This window comes from Nyctibius grandis, chromosome 3, assembly GCF_013368605.1.
Source record: "Nyctibius grandis isolate bNycGra1 chromosome 3, bNycGra1.pri, whole genome shotgun sequence".
In the NCBI taxonomy this organism is placed as follows: Eukaryota; Metazoa; Chordata; class Aves; order Nyctibiiformes; family Nyctibiidae; genus Nyctibius; species Nyctibius grandis.
Genome location: NC_090660.1, coordinates 83,405,188 through 83,424,287, shown reverse-complemented (window position 1 = coordinate 83,424,287; position 19,100 = coordinate 83,405,188). Strand labels below are relative to the sequence as shown.

At 40.0% G+C, this 19,100-nt stretch overlaps 1 protein-coding gene across 1 annotated transcript; it reads right to left on the bottom strand.

The window, feature by feature from the left end:
* Positions 1–260: 260 nt before the first annotated feature.
* Positions 261–16,329, bottom strand: LOC137661016 (carbonic anhydrase 3-like). The gene is made up of 7 exons (XM_068396311.1): positions 16,252–16,329; positions 15,137–15,334; positions 7,393–7,511; positions 6,457–6,549; positions 5,471–5,536; positions 4,431–4,586; positions 261–504 (listed from the first exon to the last, which is right to left on the bottom strand). The coding sequence occupies exons 1-7, from the start codon at positions 16,289–16,291 to the stop codon at positions 358–360; spliced, it is 819 nt and encodes a 272-aa protein (XP_068252412.1). The 5' UTR covers positions 16,292–16,329; the 3' UTR covers positions 261–357.
* Positions 16,330–19,100: the final 2,771 nt, after the last annotated feature.

Here is a 19,100-nt window from a genome sequence, read left to right as displayed (position 1 = left end):
TCAGAGCAAGATATGGATGATGCTGAAAACAACTACTGAAAAACATGGTTTTATGCTGAAAACAATGGCTTCTCTTAACTGCAACCTCTTTAGCATTGAATAAGGCAAGCATCAAGAGACATGTGGGCAATAGGAAATGGTTTTGTGGTTGTTGTTAGTGGCATCTTCTTTCTTCCTTTGTACTATTAACAAAAGCTAATGTTCAAGCAGTTATGAAGAGCCAAACAGATTTTCTACTTCTATTTTAATGATAGGATTTATCTAAGTTTCAGCCTCTGGACCTACAGCTGGAGTTCTGTCTAAATGCAACAGAGGACACACAACAAAACCATCTCTTAGTTCTAGACGTTGCCTCACTCAAGGACACTCAACCTGAGCCAGGTCATAGAGGAATGATGCGCTCACCATTCTGAAATACCGAGGCTGAGTTGGGCGCCAGTTATCAACCAAGGGGAGATCAGGTTCATTCTCGGCATTCTTGGATAGGCTGCGGAGCTTCGCCATCTGCAGGAGAGCAAAAATCAAAGTGTCCTGATGGAAATCCCTTGGGATCAAATCCACAGCCCAACAATTAAACCAAGGAGGCTGGCCCAGCCCCAGAAGTTGGGGAGAGTCTCTTTCAAAGCTGTGAAGATATCCTTCAACCCATCACCACAAGAACTGTACTCATGTTCTTTTCCTAGCAGTTAATATTCTTAAAATAGTCAAGATGGAAAAAATGGGTCCTATCTGAACACGATTGTGAAAAGTACTGTCATTTACACACTGTCTGTAGAACTGTGTACAGCCACAGAAACTGTGGAAAGTCCTCAGAAAATGTGACTAGAATAGCCTATGACCTAATAAACCTCTCCTACTTTAACCCTGCCGTAGTGTCTGTTAAGAAGCCTCTGGAATTGCAAGGTATTAAGGCTAACTTATAAACTAATTGTTCATTTCCCTGGTGGGTCTAGCAGAGGATATATTCTGCTGCAGTGACACAAAAAAGTCCATTATTAATAACAGGAATGCAAATGTGAATAATGACTTGGTCAAGGTTTCAAATGATTTGTAAACAGGGTCTGCAGCTTGACTCTCCTTGGCCATTTTTTTTTAACCAAGGTATGTTTTTTTTGAGGGATATTGTAAGAAGAGTTCTGCCCATACTCTTCAAAACTGTATAACGCTCTTCCTTTACTGCTTTCTGATTTTCAAAGGATGCAACACATATACTCACTTATGATATGTTATGTTCATTTGTTGTCACTGCCATGCACAACATCAGACAGGAAGCGTTATCAGCTGTGATTCAGCCACTTGACACTTTCCTGTTTGAAAGGCTCACCATGAAAGGACGCAATCATTTTCCCATGTGTACACTGGAAAATGTAGCCCCATGCATGGCACACATCAACTTTGTTCGCAACTACCTTCAATATGCTGATGTATCTACTTTTTACGGTACAGAGTTCAAATCCAATAGAAGCAGAACTTCTGTCTGGGCTGTAAAAGCTGGGTTCACTGTGACTATACTAATTCCAGTTTGTGCACTGAGCTAGCTCAGGCATCTCAACATTTCACTACACAGCTCAGAAAAGCCAGCTATCTCAGTTTGTCTGAACAATGATGAGGTCACATTTATAACCAGTATAATACGCATCAGCTGAACTACTCATCCGAAACTAAATTTCAGATTTCAGATGAAGAACAATTTGTATGGGAACAGTAGGAGATTAAAATAGTTCATCAGTTTTGTTAATACTGATAAAGTACTATTGGAGAAGAGATTGCTGGGTTTTATTACTATTTATAGAAGATCTGCCCTACTAAGTAAAAAAAAAAAAAAAGCATATATTCAGGCTATAGCTACATAAGGGTGAAAAAACAAGTCTGCAACTGGGTAGAGTTATTCCACAGTTAAATTCCTATCCTTTCATTAAAAGTAATCTGAGCAGCTAGGCCACCCACTCTACATCTCACAGGGATTTCTGGTGAATTGATTTTCCCTGCAGAGTACCAATTTGCAGTGACTGCACTTATCCTTGTGGCTAATATACTATTACCATCTGGCTGCAAAAGCATCCAAGCGATCCACTGTAAATGCACACGCACTTAATTACTATTAATGAGGCTGCTATGGTAGTACACTTTCTAGGATTAGAAATAATTGGTAACATAATCCTCTTTTATGAATACGTTACTTAGATTGCAGGCACTCTGGAGTGAGGAAAGTCTTTCTGTTGTACTTGTGTACAGTACCTCACATACACTGCCAACTCTGCCTGAAAAGCGCTTATCTCAGGGTAAGAGCCAATGTTCCGCCTATATGTAGTAATCTCCTTTTTACCTTCAATGCTCCATTTTTTCTATAGTAGGGCCAGTTAGAGAACAGTCTGTGTTTCCCACAACTCACTAACTTTAGATAAGCTGAAAAAAGGCTGTGACCCAAATACAGCAGTGATAAAGTTTTTCCTTGAAGCTGGATTAATTATGTGATTAGTTATTCCTTTAAAAACACATTTTAAATCAGAGATGCTCAGTAATGACTACACTTTTCCCAATAACATCTGTAGTTGATCTTCTGTAATATAAACCTCTAAGCAGATTTATTTTGTGGAAACCAGTCAGATCATATTTGTATTTTTCACACAAGTACCAGCTTCACAGCAGCCCACATACTTTAATTTTCAGATGGGCGAGGTAACAGGAGTCAGATCAATCCAATAAGCTGTGAAAATTAAGCTGTAAGTTGTATGAATACATTACTATATTTCATCTGTTGACAGCTAAGGTTCCCATCATACCTGAGTTCTATTCTTTAAAAGATATTCATATAAATACAAAGTACTAGAAAATAGATTTTTTTTTGTGATACATGCACAACAATCAATACAACAAAACACCTTATCACCTTGAGAACCTAAAATGAAAAGTTATATGGCTACATATAATATCTACATAATATGACAGTCACTTGATTAATGTTCATGTTCTCACTATCCTAGAGTCTTGAAATTTGTGATATCATTATAGTCTGCTGCATAGAGGAATAATCTCAGATGAGAAAACTGACTTGTGTGGTATGAATAGAATCATAAGCTGAAATGTGATGAGAGGGCATTCAAATTTCTATAAATCAAACTGAGGGGGAATGAGGATTAACAAGAAATACTTCTTTATGGTAAGTGACCAGAGAAGGCTTTCAAATTAACAAGAAATTGTAGTTATCTGATGCTGCTACTGTTTGTGAAAATTTAGCTGGTATGCCTTCCCAAAACATGGGTATCAAGCACCTGATACAACACTTCCGTAATTTTCTTGGTTACGTGATGCCACCTAGAATATGGGGCAGACAGAATCATTAATGCCATTAAATTTGTATTCTGATAAAAGATGTTTTTGAAAGAACCATGCTATAAGAGACACCTTTGCAAAGTAGAGTGTTCAAAAAATTGGAAATCTCAGCTGCATTAGGTGAGAACACTGGACTCCTGCTTCATTCACTGTGCAACATAGTTAAGGTACCTGACTGTCCCACTGCATTTCATTGCAGATGGTCAGTTTTTCACAGCACCTTCATTTCATAATTTGTCCAGTGACTACCCTCAAACATTCATCATGATAAGCAATGAACACTTTATATGAGGAAGCTTGAGACAACAGAAACGGTCAAAAAAATCGTGCATAATCAAAGTTGTTGGTGCAAACCTAACATAAGCTTTAGCTAAATGTGACAAAGTTCTGATTTAAATGGTTGCAGAAGAATAAAAGTTCATGGCTTGAGCTTTCCTACATTTGCTCTTGGTGTAATGCAGTATTCTGAGCTCTGTGAAAAATAAAAGGTATGAGCCACATCCAGCTCCATCCTTTCCTAATAGCAAGAGTTAATATCATGGGAACACAGGGACTGGGAAACAAAAAGAGAACTACCCTTTTATTTAGTTGATATTGCAAGAGGTCTCTTGCCCACAGGAGCAAGAACTCTCACATATAGTAACTACTGCTTGCTGTCAGTCACATTCCAAACTGCTATAAACTTTTACCATCTACACTGTGCCATGATTATACTGATTTAAAAAGCTCTCTGATGTCTGTGGATTTGAATCACCATGATGTCTGACATGGGCTAGGAAACAACGAGCTGTTCCAAGCAGAGAAGGTCGTCACCTCTGATCAATTAGTTAATGTAGGAGTCATACAGAGACAGATAAAGAGATGTGTCTAACAGGTTGATTGCACATACTAGGTTGTAGACTGCAGTCCTTTGAAGATTTTTACAGGTTCCCTATGGAGTCACAAGGCAGTTTCTAAGGGATTCAGTTCTTCACTATCTTTTTAATCATGCAATTTCTCTCAGAACCTAACGAGTATCTTCCTTGTCAAAAGAATAAGATCAGGTTATGACACGTAACTAAAAATAAGTGGGTAAAATATATCTATTTGAAGTTTACCTGGTCTGAGCTGACTATGATAGGCTCTCTAAGAACAATCCAGGTGATGCACTCTTCGCAAGGTGGAGTAGTGAAAGACCCATGGTATGTCCAGTAGTCATGAGATTTGGGGAAAAGAATTGAAGGATCGAAGTTTGGAAAAGGAGCTTCTTTCCCCTTTAAAAAACCACAACAAAACCAAACAGAAAACTCTTCAACAGCTCTAGTCAAGATTAGGTAAAGATGCAGCTCTGGTATTTTAAGAAGCAGAGAGTGACTCAGATATTTCAAATGTACGAACTCAGGAAACTAAGCATGCATCTACACAATACATAATGATGCAGTGTAAAGATAACTGGACTGAATGACCCTCACAGATGGGCCCAGAGAAGCATGACACAACGTACAACTGCATGATGCTACTTCTTGTACCTCAGCTAACTCATGTGAAGCAGCATCCAGTACCAATGTGTTTCACTCGTTTCTGTGCAGAAATACTCTTCCTTCTGGCCTCCTTTCTTATGGAAATTCTGCCTATCGCATATTGGATTAAGTCACCATATAATGAAATGAGACAGGTACTTTAGATTTATAATATTTGTGCTAAAAACAAACAATAGAGCCTATGAAATGTACATTTATGGTGAGATTCTTATCACGTAATGTTATCTGAGACACAGATGTTTAGTCAGGGGCATTTCCAGATATCCATTAGGCAGCCTATTTCAGGATCGAATGGACCAATTTCCAAAGGTGCCTTTCTCTTGTCACTGACCACTGACGGAACAAGACTCCACATCTAGTTTTTAGGTGAGTGAAGTTTGGTGAGATGACTCTCATTTTCACAAAATTATAAGGCCAACTAAAGCCAAAGAAGGCTCATGTAAATGGAAGAAAGGACTTCTCTTGCTAAGGAAAAGCTGCCCAGGGTTTGATTCACAAATATATTCTGGCAATGTTGCAGAGCAGAATTTGAAAACTAGGAAGTCATGCCCCTTGACTTTTTTTTGTCCTGAGAATTTGGAGCAATCTTCCTATAATGAAAAGCCCAACATCTTTACCTTTGTTTTGATAGCATTTATTTCTTCAAGAATTCTCTTCATCTCTGGTTTGGGAGTTTTCCCTACCTGTAAAGAAGAAAGCATGAGCTAACCAAAGAGTTCTGCTCGATCAGTTTTCTTCTTTCTCCTATTTTTTCATATGTCCATCTAAACATGTATCAACTATAAAATTACAATGCATTAATCCAACCTATCGCCCTTATGAGCTTAGTAAGCTATGTCTTCTGTCTGTACCCCAACAGATACTATGATCCAAATGAGGAAATTATATCAGTACAGAAACTCAACATCACGGGTAATTTCGCAATATAGCTACTCCTCTTGACACTGAATTTTAGCCTAACAAATATAAACAACTCTTCAGACTCAAGGACAGAATTTGGAAAAAGTTTTATTCTAGTTTAGAATCCAGATTTCATGCTCAGATCTACTGTTTGCAATTGCTGATCTCAACACAGATGTCCATCTTTCTATCTCTAGTGAATATTATTTAAACAAGAGAGAGCAAAGGCCAATACTTCAGGCTAAGATTGCATGCCCCTAAAAGGATTTTAAAAACATATGAGTTACATGTATTGTCTGTGAGTTAGTTTTGCCTGGGAGAAAATTCATAAAAAGCCTAGGAGTGGTATCTGTCCTTGAAATCAGTCCATGATTAGCATAGAAGACAGCTGACAGCTATTCATCAGAGGGCCACTACTGACATCGTGTCCCCAAAACAGGGGCAAATGCATCTGGATTTACAGCTTTGACCAGCCACACAGTGACACAATAGCTGCTGGGACAAGTGTGTGCAGTATTGGATACCATTTGAAATAACAGGACCCATGCTCTATAACTTGGAAAGCATACATTACTGAAAGTCAAGCCCTTCCATGTGGTACGATCCCTAGAAAATATATTCAGAGGGTTTTGCCTTTTTAACACTGTAAAAATAGAAAACTCCATAGTAGCAGTACAAAGAAGGGTTGTGTGCTTCTACTTACTTGCAAAAATATGGCCAAAACAGCTATTCCATCAGCTCTTTTTACAGCATCAAGGTAATTACTATATTTGGGATTCCAGTGTAATAAATGTAGCTGGAAACAAAGAAAAACATGTTAAAAAAACTCCATTATTGAATAGCAAGCCATCAGAGGATGAATTTAGGGTTCTTCATATACATGAGAGAGTTTGGGCCAACAGAGAATGAGGATTAGGCCTTCAAAAGGAAAAAAGAAAAAAGAGACAGCAATTCATATATGAGTTATATCAGCCCTATACTACCATTTAAACTACTATTTGCTTTAAAATAAACTATAAACATTTTAATACAGAAATTGCAAAAAAGAACAGAAATCTCATCTTAAAGCTGAAGAATACAGAAAAGATGCTTAAGTAAGCAGGCAGAACATGCAATTCAGAAGTCATCTACTGATACGTGATTCATTCCCGTTTGGCTTTTAAATGACAACAATTCTAGCAAAGAATCCATATGAATGTAAGTTCTGTATTTTATTAGTCTACAGTTCTCATCTTCCCTTACAATCCTGTAGTGGTAGAATATCAAGGTAACACATTCTTCCTCCTTTCTGTTGCTACAATTTTACACTTCTGCTATAACACTATACTTTCAGAATACTGTTTTAGTAAGTTTGCATTGCTTCTCAGTAATTCAGTCATGCTGTCCTATGTTTCAACCCATCTTGGTTTGAGAACATGAAAACTTTTGTTTCACATTGTATTTTTATTTTCTTACGCTGTGATAATTACTTCAACCTGATTCACATTTATAAGAATCAATGGGAGTCAGAAGAAAAGGTCACAAAGAAATAGAAAGAACTCCTTGAAAAGCAGACAAATGACAAATTTTGTCCCACCTGAACGACAATGACAAATGTTACTTTACATCCTGTTTTAAAGAAAAAAGTGGTGAGTCTTACCTCTCCTGCATATCTCACTCCATTCACAACATGCTCAGAGCCATGGTTGTCAGATGAACCCCAATGAAAGTGAAGCTGACGCAGCCTGTAGACTCCTGGAAGTGGCCCACCTCTCAGTACTGCAATTGATAATCTGCATCAGCATTAGACTCAGGCATCTTCCAATTTTTTTTAAAGAGAGTTATATATATTTTGAAAATATTTACATACATATTTACATATTTACTGTACAGATGTTCTACGTTCTGAGAGTACTGAGTACCTCTTGAAAACCTGCACTGATTTTAGCATCTTCAGCTCTGTGCACTTAAAGGCAGATGAAAATTATTTGTGTCTAGGCTTCCATTATAGTCAATAGAGATTATTGTTTTAATTGAGCTGCATAAGCGTGCATCTAGTACCTTCTGGGATATGCCAAAGACACCTGGACAGGACTGAAAGATGTGATACGAGATCTGTAGAACAACTGTATTTTTCTAAAGCAGTATCTGGAGACAAGGTGAAATACAATCGGTTATCAAAAATGGCATGAGATGCCTGTGTTTGGGTAACTGAAGACAGACCCTAATTAGAACAGTCAAGCCTCTAGAGTAATCCTGCTTGCCTTAAGGTAGATTCTCAACAGATGGTGACATGAATTGCTCCTCGGACTCCGTTGATTAAGTGTGACTCCACCTCTGTTGACTAGAATGGGAGTTTACAGACACAATCCACCTATGTTTAAAAGCCCATATAAGACACGTAAATTTAGGTGTCTTAATCTCCCCCTGAATTCCTTCTAGGATCTACCTATATCAAAGCACACAAAAATAATAGCCATGATTAAGATGAACTACTGAAGTACTAGATGATAAACAATTCCCACAAAATGCTACAAATTTACTCTTACTGCAGGCTACAACTTATTTGTTTAAAAACCTATGAAATTACTGATTATAGTAATTTATAGCTTCTGCTATAATGGCTGCTCCCTCTGGCTGTGGAAAAAGAAAACAGCAAATGAGTCAGAAAAGCAATCACTGAGAATACAAACTATTTTCCTAAAGAAAAGTTAGGCCTGTGATGAACAGTATCCTGTATTCTAAATAATCTTAATATTTTTACATTATGTACCAAATGAAGGTGGTGTATTTGAAAGGATCACACAATAAAAAGGGAAGAACTTCTTCACATTCATCAAATACTAATTAATCAATTCTCATTCACTGTATTTGAAGATAGAAGTTACAGCATTCCCATAATCCATTCAGCAGTTCTCAAGAACAGGTCCTTAAATGCTAGAGAAAAATATCCTTAAAACTGAAAAGGAGTGAAATCCGTGATCATCTCAAGAAATAAAGTACTAAGAGTACTCTTTACTGAACATCAAGAGCAAGCTGTTATTCTCAACAAATTCCTTTAACTTGTTCCCATAGACATTCAGTACCATGGCCGACGCAGACATGGTAACAGTAGTAGCTGACAAGGCCATCAATTCTCCATTAAAATAGATCTGTAAAACCAAATAATCCAGTTTAATGTAAAAATGTGTCATTATTTCCACTGATGGGCCATCAGCAGACATTTTTGATTGGGCGTTAGGTGAAGCTCTGCATCACCTCATGCCAACTCATTCCTGCTTCGCTCATCTATAAATACACAGTAGCTTTTACTTAGCACACTTTAAGCAGACAAAATGACACAGACTAAGATGTCTATAAACCAACATCTCCAGAAGGTCAAAAAGGTGCTTTATTTCTTTTAATTGCAAGTGTGTATTATAAAACATAGAAATACATGAAATCACAATATAAGTACATGAAATTTCCCTATGTCAGTAAATGAAATTCCTCTAGGCTTTAAAAAAGATAAAGTAAATGAAACAGCTACAAGAATGAAGTTTTCCAATATCTAAAACATAAAAAATCCCAAACTATGTCTGCACAGTTCAAAGTTAGTAAAAGAAATCTTTATTTCTTTTAAACATGTGGCTTGGAACCTAAATTCTAAAGGTATCTTTATCCTCTTGGATTTTTGTTTTCAAAAAATACTAACACTAATAAATACACACCCATATACCAGGTAGAAAAAGAATATGAGGTACAGGTTTATTAAAGAAACTATAGTATCTTTAAATTGATTTTCAGTGGTGTTAAAACATAGCTTTATTTTTATACATTTACATAATTATATGTAACAGGGAATAATTCTAACAATTATTACATAGGAAATGTTCACCTTAAATATCTGAAACTCCCAGTTTTAAGGCTGTGATAGCTGTTTTCCTACCACAAAACACTTACAAAAGGATGCTTTTCTAGAAGGCCCCATGACTCACTGAGCTTCTACCTATGACACTGCATGAAATGAAAAGCAAGAGCTTTAAAAAAGGAGCTGTAGGCTCACTCCCCAATATATAGTCAGCCAGCTTTTCTCTCAGTCCTCTGAAATACTTTGTAATCCTTTTCACACCGCCAGCTGAATGGCTGGACTTACTTGTGAATATTGGAAACGTGGCATTTCTGTTCCTGTTTCTGCTCTACAGGAAATAACAGGATGGCCACAGCAGAATTACCAAATGTAACTCCCTTGAAGTTGCTGTCATTAAGGTAACATGGCTCAGCTGCAGGAATATAGAAACCAGCCCAGGAAGACAAGGGAGAAAAGTATTCACTCCTTTTTGGTGCCTTATCGTTGCAAACTCTCATCCCATTGCTCAGTGACTGACCCTTTTTATATGGGTTTGCACATTGCCCTCCACCAGTGCCTAATACCAGACATAAAAATGCCATGTCAAATTCCGTGTCCCCCCACCCACACTCAAGAACAGTCTATCACAGAGCAATCCTACATGGACACACACATGGACGTCAGTTCCAGTAAAAAAGCTCACCTTTTATTTGATCCGTCATAAACTGAGCTGCATGAGACAGAACTGGCTAATAAAAGAATGGGTTTTTTCCACTCTCAATGTAGTCACTGAGGGAGACGTTTGCCCCCTGAGAGGACAAGTGTTGCACTGGAGGATGTAACTAAGGCGAGAAAAAACTCTGTATCTCACTCTGTGTGTTTGCACAGGAAAATGAAGGTGTGATGCAGTTTGAGTGGAGCTGGCTGCTCCACTCACTTTACCTTAGTTAGTAGGGTGCCCTTAACAACAGAAATGTGACAAGAAGGTTTTGAAATAAGTGCATCCAATTGCTGAGCAGCTCAGGTTGTTAACCTGTCCTAATGTCAATTGTCATCTATCCTCACTAAGGTAAAATTGGCAAAGTTATGCCTACACAAATGCCTTCCCTGTTTGCTGTGAATGAAATACTGTGAAAGTCAGATGGAAAAACACAAGGAGCACCAAACAGACACGAGGTGAGTTGTGTTTATAAACAGAAGAACTAACTGTTCTTACAAGATTTATGATCCTCACATCCTGCCAAATCCATAAAATCAACTGCTAAACCACAGTGAAACTAAATTAGTAAAGTATTACTGCATGACAATTGAAAAAGATACACTACCTTTGTTATGCTGCTGCTTTATAACAGAATCTAATGCAGTATAAAAACCACAGCTTTTTAATGTCAGTGTCACATTTTAGATGTTACAAAAAAGCCTCTGCTCAAAAGAGGATCTCTGTAATGAAACAGTCTGGCTAACTGCAGGAAAAATTTCTCACTGAAATTTTCTTTACCAAGCACTGAACAGATATGCAGATGAATTACTTTTGTTTGTATTTAAATTGGTAGTCTTACAGGGACAGACTGGGAAAGAGAAATGTCTGACAGAAGTCTGCCAGCATGCCACCCAGTCTCACCTGCACTGCAACACACCTTTTCTAGTTTTGTGCCTCTTGATCACAGTCTGTTCATCAGTGAGCTCCCAAATCATCTTTCTTTGTGATCTATGGTAGGGCTGAAATCCCCATCTCCGAGGGCAGAAAGCTGACACTCCACTGCGTTAACTGTATCCTCAGCAGGTCCTTGACTGTTCAAGCATTTTTACCTCTAACAATGCAAAGTTAACAGAAACTCCACTCCTAAATCCCCTGTACCCAAGCTCTGCAGTGCTCGTATTAACAATCAGTACCTTCATGCAGACACTACAAATGACAGATGTGTTAAACACTGAAGGAAGAATTTAACTTTGCTGCCTTTTGCGGTATGCAGTATAGCCATGGAGTGGCATGTACCACAGCTACACGTGCACTGGGATTTAGCTGTGCTCTTCTTGTAACGGCTGCTGGCTTGTTCCAGTGTAAATTCAGTACACAAAATGTTAAGTAACTTTTTGCAGGAATCAACCAAAACTTGATTGTCTATGGAAAGACTTCCCCCAGTTTTAATTAAAGTTACTGGGTTTTGACCTCATTGTTTTAGAACCAGCCAACAAATAAATGTTTATTCTCCAGAAGCTGATAATCAAAATCTCATTTGCAAAGATAAATGAGATTTCCCACAAAATGGTACTCTAGGAAATGCTGTCCACAGGCACTAGTAATACTATGAGACCGATAAGCAACAAGCTCTCATTACTTGCAGTAACTATCTCTCTAAATTTTTTTTGCATCACCCACTTCCAAAGGCACACATTCCTTTGATAAGAAATTGAAAGATTCTGCAAACAGCATCAAGGTAACCTTGTAACAACGTGTGCCTGCACTGAGGTACTCCAAGCCCTTAAATGTCATCCATCAGAAAGTTAGTAAAAGGAGAAGTAGGAATCTGTTTGGCCAATGAACTTCCATAGAAAGTGCCAAGGAGAGAACAAACACAACAGACACTAAAGTGAGAAGATGAAGGCAGGCATCCATTTGACATAGCCTTAGCATATCTCTCACCAGCTGCTGTGTCTGGGTTCCAGTACAAGACTTATGTATCTTTATCATTTATTAAATGATTGAACACCTTGATCTAACCATCCAAGGTATCATAAAGAAAGCCAAGGAGTCATTAATTTTAAGGAAGTTACAAGCTCTATATCTCACACACCATCATGACAATGGTCCCACTGGTTAGGTGCTCTCAGGACACTTCTCTGGCATGAATATTTTTGGAATTTTAAAAGCAAATGGACTCTGCTAGTAGAAATAAGATTGCAGTCCTAATTCGAAACAAAACCAGAGTCACTGCTGGATCTAAAAGAGTATCTGAGTTGCCATTCAGGCCAAAAACCATAGCAGTGGCAGGCTGCCAAAATACCCAAGTTCTGGCATGGGTTTTATTGGGCACAGCCACCTAGGAGGTTTTGATTTCAGCTCCCAGTTCTTTCCTGGATTTTGAGACTTCAGCCTCCACCTGTTTACAGTACTTAAGGTCCTTCTTCCACATAGGTATGGTAAGAGCGGCAACTGAGTCCACAATAATCCATTAACTTGTACGGACAGGCAGCAGAGGCATGACACAGCTCCTGAAGCAACTATCTGTCATCAAAGCCTTCAATTGTATATCAGATTCTTAAAGTCAACCAGACTTTATAAATAGCTGCACATAAATTCTCCAATTCCTTCCACTAGACTAATTCCAAAAAAAACAGTAACAAGGCCTTTTTCAACATAATATGTGAATTACATTGGATGGCACTTTCCCCGGAAGCTTCTCTCTAATAAACTGAGTTTAAGAAACTGTCTCAATGGTGAATATTCAAAGTATTCCTGGCAGAGAAGGCACAATGGAAGTAAAACTTGGAGACATCGAAAGTAATTAATTTTATCACTCACCTTTGCAATTTATTCAGTAATCTTTTTCATCTACCACTAATGAAAATCTAGATAGAACTACAGATATGGGTATGACCACTCTAACTGAAAAAGTTAGAAAAACAAAGGAAACCTTTAGTTTTCTGGTTAACTCAGAAATAATTCAGATGGAGTGACAGATAGATAGACAGACAGACAGACAGAATGTCTTTGTTCCAAAGGAATAAAAGCTTCATTCCTATGTTACATATGTATGCATTATGCAGCTGGTGATTCCTTTACACAAAAAATAAGTCACTGTACCTATCCTAAAAAACTTAAAACATGCTCAACTCAGTAGGCGTATGCACAGTGGAATGTGTCCTGCAATCAGAATTACATTAGAGAAGGAACACCACCCACAGACTCTGCAGGCAATGGTATAACAAAGGAGACAACAATAAACACTGAATGTTTCTTGCCTTCAAAGAGTTGAGAAATACACCTACTTTTTTTCCAGTGAGTCACTTTTTATTTCTGAGATCAGAACACAACAGTTACTGAGCTGTTAATCTGAAAAAAAATTCAGAACATTCCAAAACTTTCTGCTCTTTGTGGCCACAGTGTTGCATCCACGCTGTAGATTTGCAGTGCCCAGATACTCCCTCCTGTGCAAAATCTGAGTAATTATAACAATAATTACTTTGACATTTACGCAGAAGATACAACCACTGATATATTTGACGCTGTTCCAACAAATACAAGAGATGATAAAAAATGGTAAGTAATGTTCATGGAGGTCTTCTCATATGCCACAGTTATATCTCTTTAGTGGTGTATCATGTTATCTGACATTAATAATATTTTTATTCAAATAACATTAAAGATTCCCACTTTGCTAGAAAAGTAATCAGACTCTTGACTGCACAGTTATTTGTGAGTTTTGATAGTGTATTAACTAGTCCCATATACACACATTTTGATCCTCAGTTTTCATGAAACCCAAGTCATTCATTAAAAATCCATTCAACTAAATCCATGCCCATAGATATTTAAGATCAAGCAACCTATTAGTAAAATTCCTCCTATTAATTATAGCTGTCAATCCTAGTTATATTGTAATAGAAATTGGAACTTCTAATGCAGTTAAGAAGTAAGTCTGTACACTGTGGAAGACAGACTTTTCAGTATTTACTTAAATTGACATTTTTTTCTTTTCTTACCATCCCATGTACTATAAATTACAACACAATTCTGTTGACCTTGATAGAAGAATAAAGAGGTAGGCATTTGATTTTTCCTTTTTATCGCAGTACTAATGCAATTTCATACTTCTTTCACTAATGTTTTTTCCTTTGAAACACAGGCAACAGTAATAACATGAAATGTCAGTGGTTCTGCCAACATAAACTAAATATTGCTAGCACCTGTTAAACAGATCTTCAAAATAGATAACCCACTAACCCTTAAAAGCTATGCATTATATATGCAGCACATTGTATGTTGTCATAAGTATGAGTGCATAACAGATTTTGGACATTAAAGCTGAAATAATGGAATTTCTTAGCCCTATAATCCTCATTAAGACAAAATCTCATGAATGCCAAAGGGAGTTTTAACAGATTAAATACCATGACTTTGTGGCAACATCTGGGTTCATTACTTCATTTATCAGAAATTACATGGGTAGTTTTCAAATATTGTAACTTCAGCCATATACACAGTTAAAGATGTTCTGCTGGGCATCTCAAATAGCTTGAATGGAATTCAGTCCTCATAGATAGGGCCTGGACTCCTTGCTCCTGGAAAGCAACACAACTACAACGGCTTTTGCAAGCTCAGAAATTTACCTTACACCTTAATTCATCCTGCACCAAGCTGCTTTGCAGGTCTCTCCATTCCCTAGGATTTTACCCAGGCCTTTCACACAGTTGTGCAGGGCACTGGAGGCACAGACACCTGTACTTCACACACAGGCAGTACACAGAGACCTTCTGACAGCCGTGAGCATTCAGAGCACACTCTTGTCTTCCAAGCAACTTGAGAATTAGTCACTGATATATAATGATTGCTTGAGATGAAAACAAAACTAACCTGATCTATCGAAAGAATCGTCAAATACAACTTTGCAGGTTTTTCCATTATTGAGGATGGTCTTAGCTGCACCAGGATCATAACTAGCAAACCAGGGTAGCAGGGAGCGATCGTAATGCACGTCTTTGTTATTGATTTCAATAGGTGACTGATTGCGTCCTTTGGCAATCGGATAATTTTTGTACCACTGATCCGGTCCTAGAAAAAAATACAAAGAAATATCATGAAAGCCTTTTCCAGCTAGGTATGAATTATACTTGTGTTACAATAAATGCAAGCTTGGCTTTGCTTAGCTACAGAACATCAGTTAACTATATTAATAAGTAGGTTACTAATTGCCTGGTTGTTACTCATGCCCTGTCAAGAGTTTCACTGTACAAAAAGCAATTAGATTATTCAGGCTGGAATACTGGATGCTGCAAGTCACTCAACTGAACCTAAACTCTCATAGCAACCTCAGGACTTTACTTACTAGGAGACTGACAATACACCAAGGAAAGAAACTCCAAGTCCAGCAGTGGCTAGAAACAGGATGGGATACACCCAAATGATTCAAATGTGGCACCATGTACCCATCTGGAGAGAAAAGGCCACTGATACCTGAAGAAGACAGGAATTTGAAATATGGATTTAATTATCATCATGGTTTTATCACGAACTTCGTGTGGAAACAGCCTGATCGAGGCCGTGCTGTTCTTCCCACAGCAGAGGAGAGGGCAGGCACCACAGGCCGCCCTGGCTCCCAGCCTCTGCAGGCAGGAGGAACCGTGGCTGCACTGCGGACTGGCACCGCTGTTCCTGCATCAAGGCTGGTCTAAAGCTGAATATTAAAACTATGCCATATTTTAAATTATATGCACAGTAGGAAAACTGACTGTATTTAACTTAGAGACCTCTGCCACGGGCTCTCCTTCCACCACCTTCGCCTCTTCGACACCTGCGAGTGACAACCAGCTGGACACGCCACCCGCCCTGGAGCCCATGTTCCCCCTCTTCATGCCCGCTCGGGAAGCGGGGTCTCCGGTTTTGCCTGGGTTTTGCCTCCGGGCCGCTGCCTGCAGGGGAGGCGGCCGCAGAGGAGCCGGGCCGGGACGCGGCCCCGCGCCCCCACTCACCGTTGTCGCTGTCGTAGCCCCAGGGGTTGGGGTTGATCATGGTGTCGCTGCCGGGCGCCGCGCCCGAGCCTCTCCCTGCCTGCTCTGGCAGGACGGTTGCCTCGTCTCACGGCTGCTTTTTATAGACTCCCGCCAACTCCATGCCCTTCCCCGCCGCCGGCGGGCCGGGACGGGCAGCAGCGCCGCGGGGCGGGGAGAGCCGCGCTGCCTCGCGCTGCCTCTAACCGCCCGCCCAACGCCCCCAGCCGCCGCTCCCGCTGTGAGGCGCCGCCGCCACCCGCCTGCCGCCCCCAGCCGCCTCCTGCCGACCCCAGCCCCCTCCGGCCTTCGGGTCCCGGGCGAGTCTCCTCAGCGCTGCCGCAGGGGACGCGGTTTGAGGGGGTCCCGCTGTGTGGGGGGGGTGCACAGGATGATCGCGGCGTGGGGCAGCGCGGGGGACCCGGCACGGCTCCCCCGCTGTCCTGGCGGCCGGGGGCTGCGGGGCAAGGAGCTCAGCCGGGACAGCGCGGGGCGGGTCTTGTGAGGGCAAGGGGGCTGCTGCCGCCTGCCCCAGCGCCCAGTAAATGGGAATATAGAAAAGCACGAACGTCCAAAACTAGGTATGGGCAATGTAGGAATATTTTTCAAATTCAAATCAGATATGTATGCATATACACAGACAGACATGCACAGAAAGAACTTGTGGGTGCCCCCTCCCTGGCAGTGTTCAAGGCCAGGGTGGATGGGGCTTTGAGCAACGTGGTCCAGTGGAAGGTGTCCCTGCCCATGGCAGGGGGGTTGGAACTAGATGATCTTTAAGGTCCCTTCCAACCCAAACCATTCTATGATTCTATGATAAACAAGAAGCTTAGCCTGGTTGGTTCCTGAAATTAAATTTACAGGTTACAGGCAGGCTGGCTGGGCTTTTTATGTCTGTTTGTAGAAAGCCTGTTTGCCGTCAGACCTGATCAGGTTAGGAAAGGCAGGGTCCCTCCCAAGGAGACCACACTGGCAATGTGTTTGCCACTTGATGTGCAGCACAGCCCTGATCTGAGGTCAGCTGGGGATTAGGGGATGAGTCCAACAGCTTTTGTGTGCAAACGGCTATCACAGGTTCACACCCTTCCCAATGAAATTCTCACGTATACGCTTGGGTTCCAGCACTGCTCCCTGCTGCGCTCACTCCCACTGCCTTCATAAACAGCTTCCCTGCAAAAATTCAGTAGCGTTAATTGCCCCTGGCCTTTACAAAGGTGCTGCATCCTACTGCAAGGATTCTTGGAAACTGGAAATCACTAAACTAGCTGAAGATCCAGTTCCTGACAGCTCCAGATAAAATCTTTATTATCAAATCAAGCATAGGATCTGTTTGTTTTGCTTCATCTCTAATTCTCCTTTCATTTAGCAGGGTGTTATGCATCTAATTGCACTTAAAATTGTAACTATACTTGTTAGCATGCACACGTTCTTTATGTGACTCACACGTCACACACAGAAATCAAATTACTCATAAAAAATATTTGTTATTCTGAGACATAGGGAATTATCAGGCAAGTTAAAGACAGACATTAGCACCAGTGGTATTAAATGGATGACGGACTGACTAGGCAGAAGACAAGACATTGGACTGAAAGGTGAATTATTGTGATTTAAATTTTAGTAGGCTTTCTGAATAAGAAGAAGTGAGATTACTTTATTTGATAGTAATGAATGGGGACAAAAGTACAAGTTGGTTAAAGAAAAATGCAAATTGCGCAGGTTGGAACTGTGGGCTTGTCACACAGGAAAGTCCAGTACCGCTGAGCATTGTGTAAACTACAGTGGATGAAATTTAGTAGCAGAAAGTGCAACGTGGTGATCCTGAATCGTGGTCTTCGCTGATACGTTTTTTCTGATCTGAAATGGAAGTGAAAGAGAAGGAGGAAGAATGGGATTCGTTGGTCATAAAATGTCTATAAGCATTACCAGGCAGGAATGGCTCACAAAAAAACAAGTACAAAACGGAGGCTCGTAGAAACTGCAACTGGAGAGACCCCGGTTTGACCTCCTCTGAAACAGGCCTGTTGTCCTCCTAAAGCTGAATTAGGATGAGTTGGAACAGGTGCAGGGGACACCAGGGAACTGAAGAGCCTCTTTTACAAGAAGAGAATACAAAAGCTTAGTGTGCTTTGCATAGTGAACAAATGGTAAGAGGAGTGGTGACAGCTGTCTGTTTGTACACATCATCAGAGAGGTAAACACCAAGGAATGAGAAGAGTTATTGAAGCTGAAGAGCAGTGTTAGCCAAGGAACAATTACATATACATGTGCCTTGAACACATTGAGGCAAGATAACAGATGAAGCTTTGGAACCACCCAAAATATTCCAGTAACTTTGCAATATTAAAAACGGAGACATGAACAAGGTACACAGGAGCTATGTATTTATGCCCTACAGAGCACATACTATTTCCCACCTCTTCCTCATTTTTTACTTCCATTTCCTGCCATGTTCTCGCTACCTTGAGTCACAGGCAGATCTCCAGATCCAGAGCATCTTCCAGTGACTCAGAGTACACTTGCCAGTCTTCCAGATCTTGACAGGTCTACAGTGCAAACATAACCACAGCCTATCTCAGGACTATGAGGAGCACTCCAGGCTGCAATTATTATAATTTCACATATTTTTCAAGTCTAGCTCAGCTGGAACCCGCCATTCTTCACTTTTTCCAGTTTCACAGTGTATTTTTGTAAAAAGAGCTTTATTTTGCTCCTGAAAGCCAAATTAGTGTTAAGTCAGGGAAACCATAATGAGAAAATGTCTCTGGGAAGAGGAGAGGAAAAGAAATAAGAAATGGAGTTCTGCTGCCTCCTCTACTCATGCATCGAAA

Coding starts and splice junctions, on each gene's coding strand:
- LOC137661016 (XM_068396311.1), bottom strand. CDS start 16,291: ATGATCAACCCCAACCCCTGGGGCTACGACAGCGACAACG. Junction 7,512..15,136: donor CGATTCTTTCGATAGATCAG/GTTAGTTTTGTT, acceptor TATCAATTGCAG/TACTGAGAGGTGGGCCACTT. Junction 5,537..6,456: donor TTTTGGCCATATTTTTGCAA/GTAAGTAGAAGC, acceptor TCTTCTTTACAG/GTAGGGAAAACTCCCAAACC.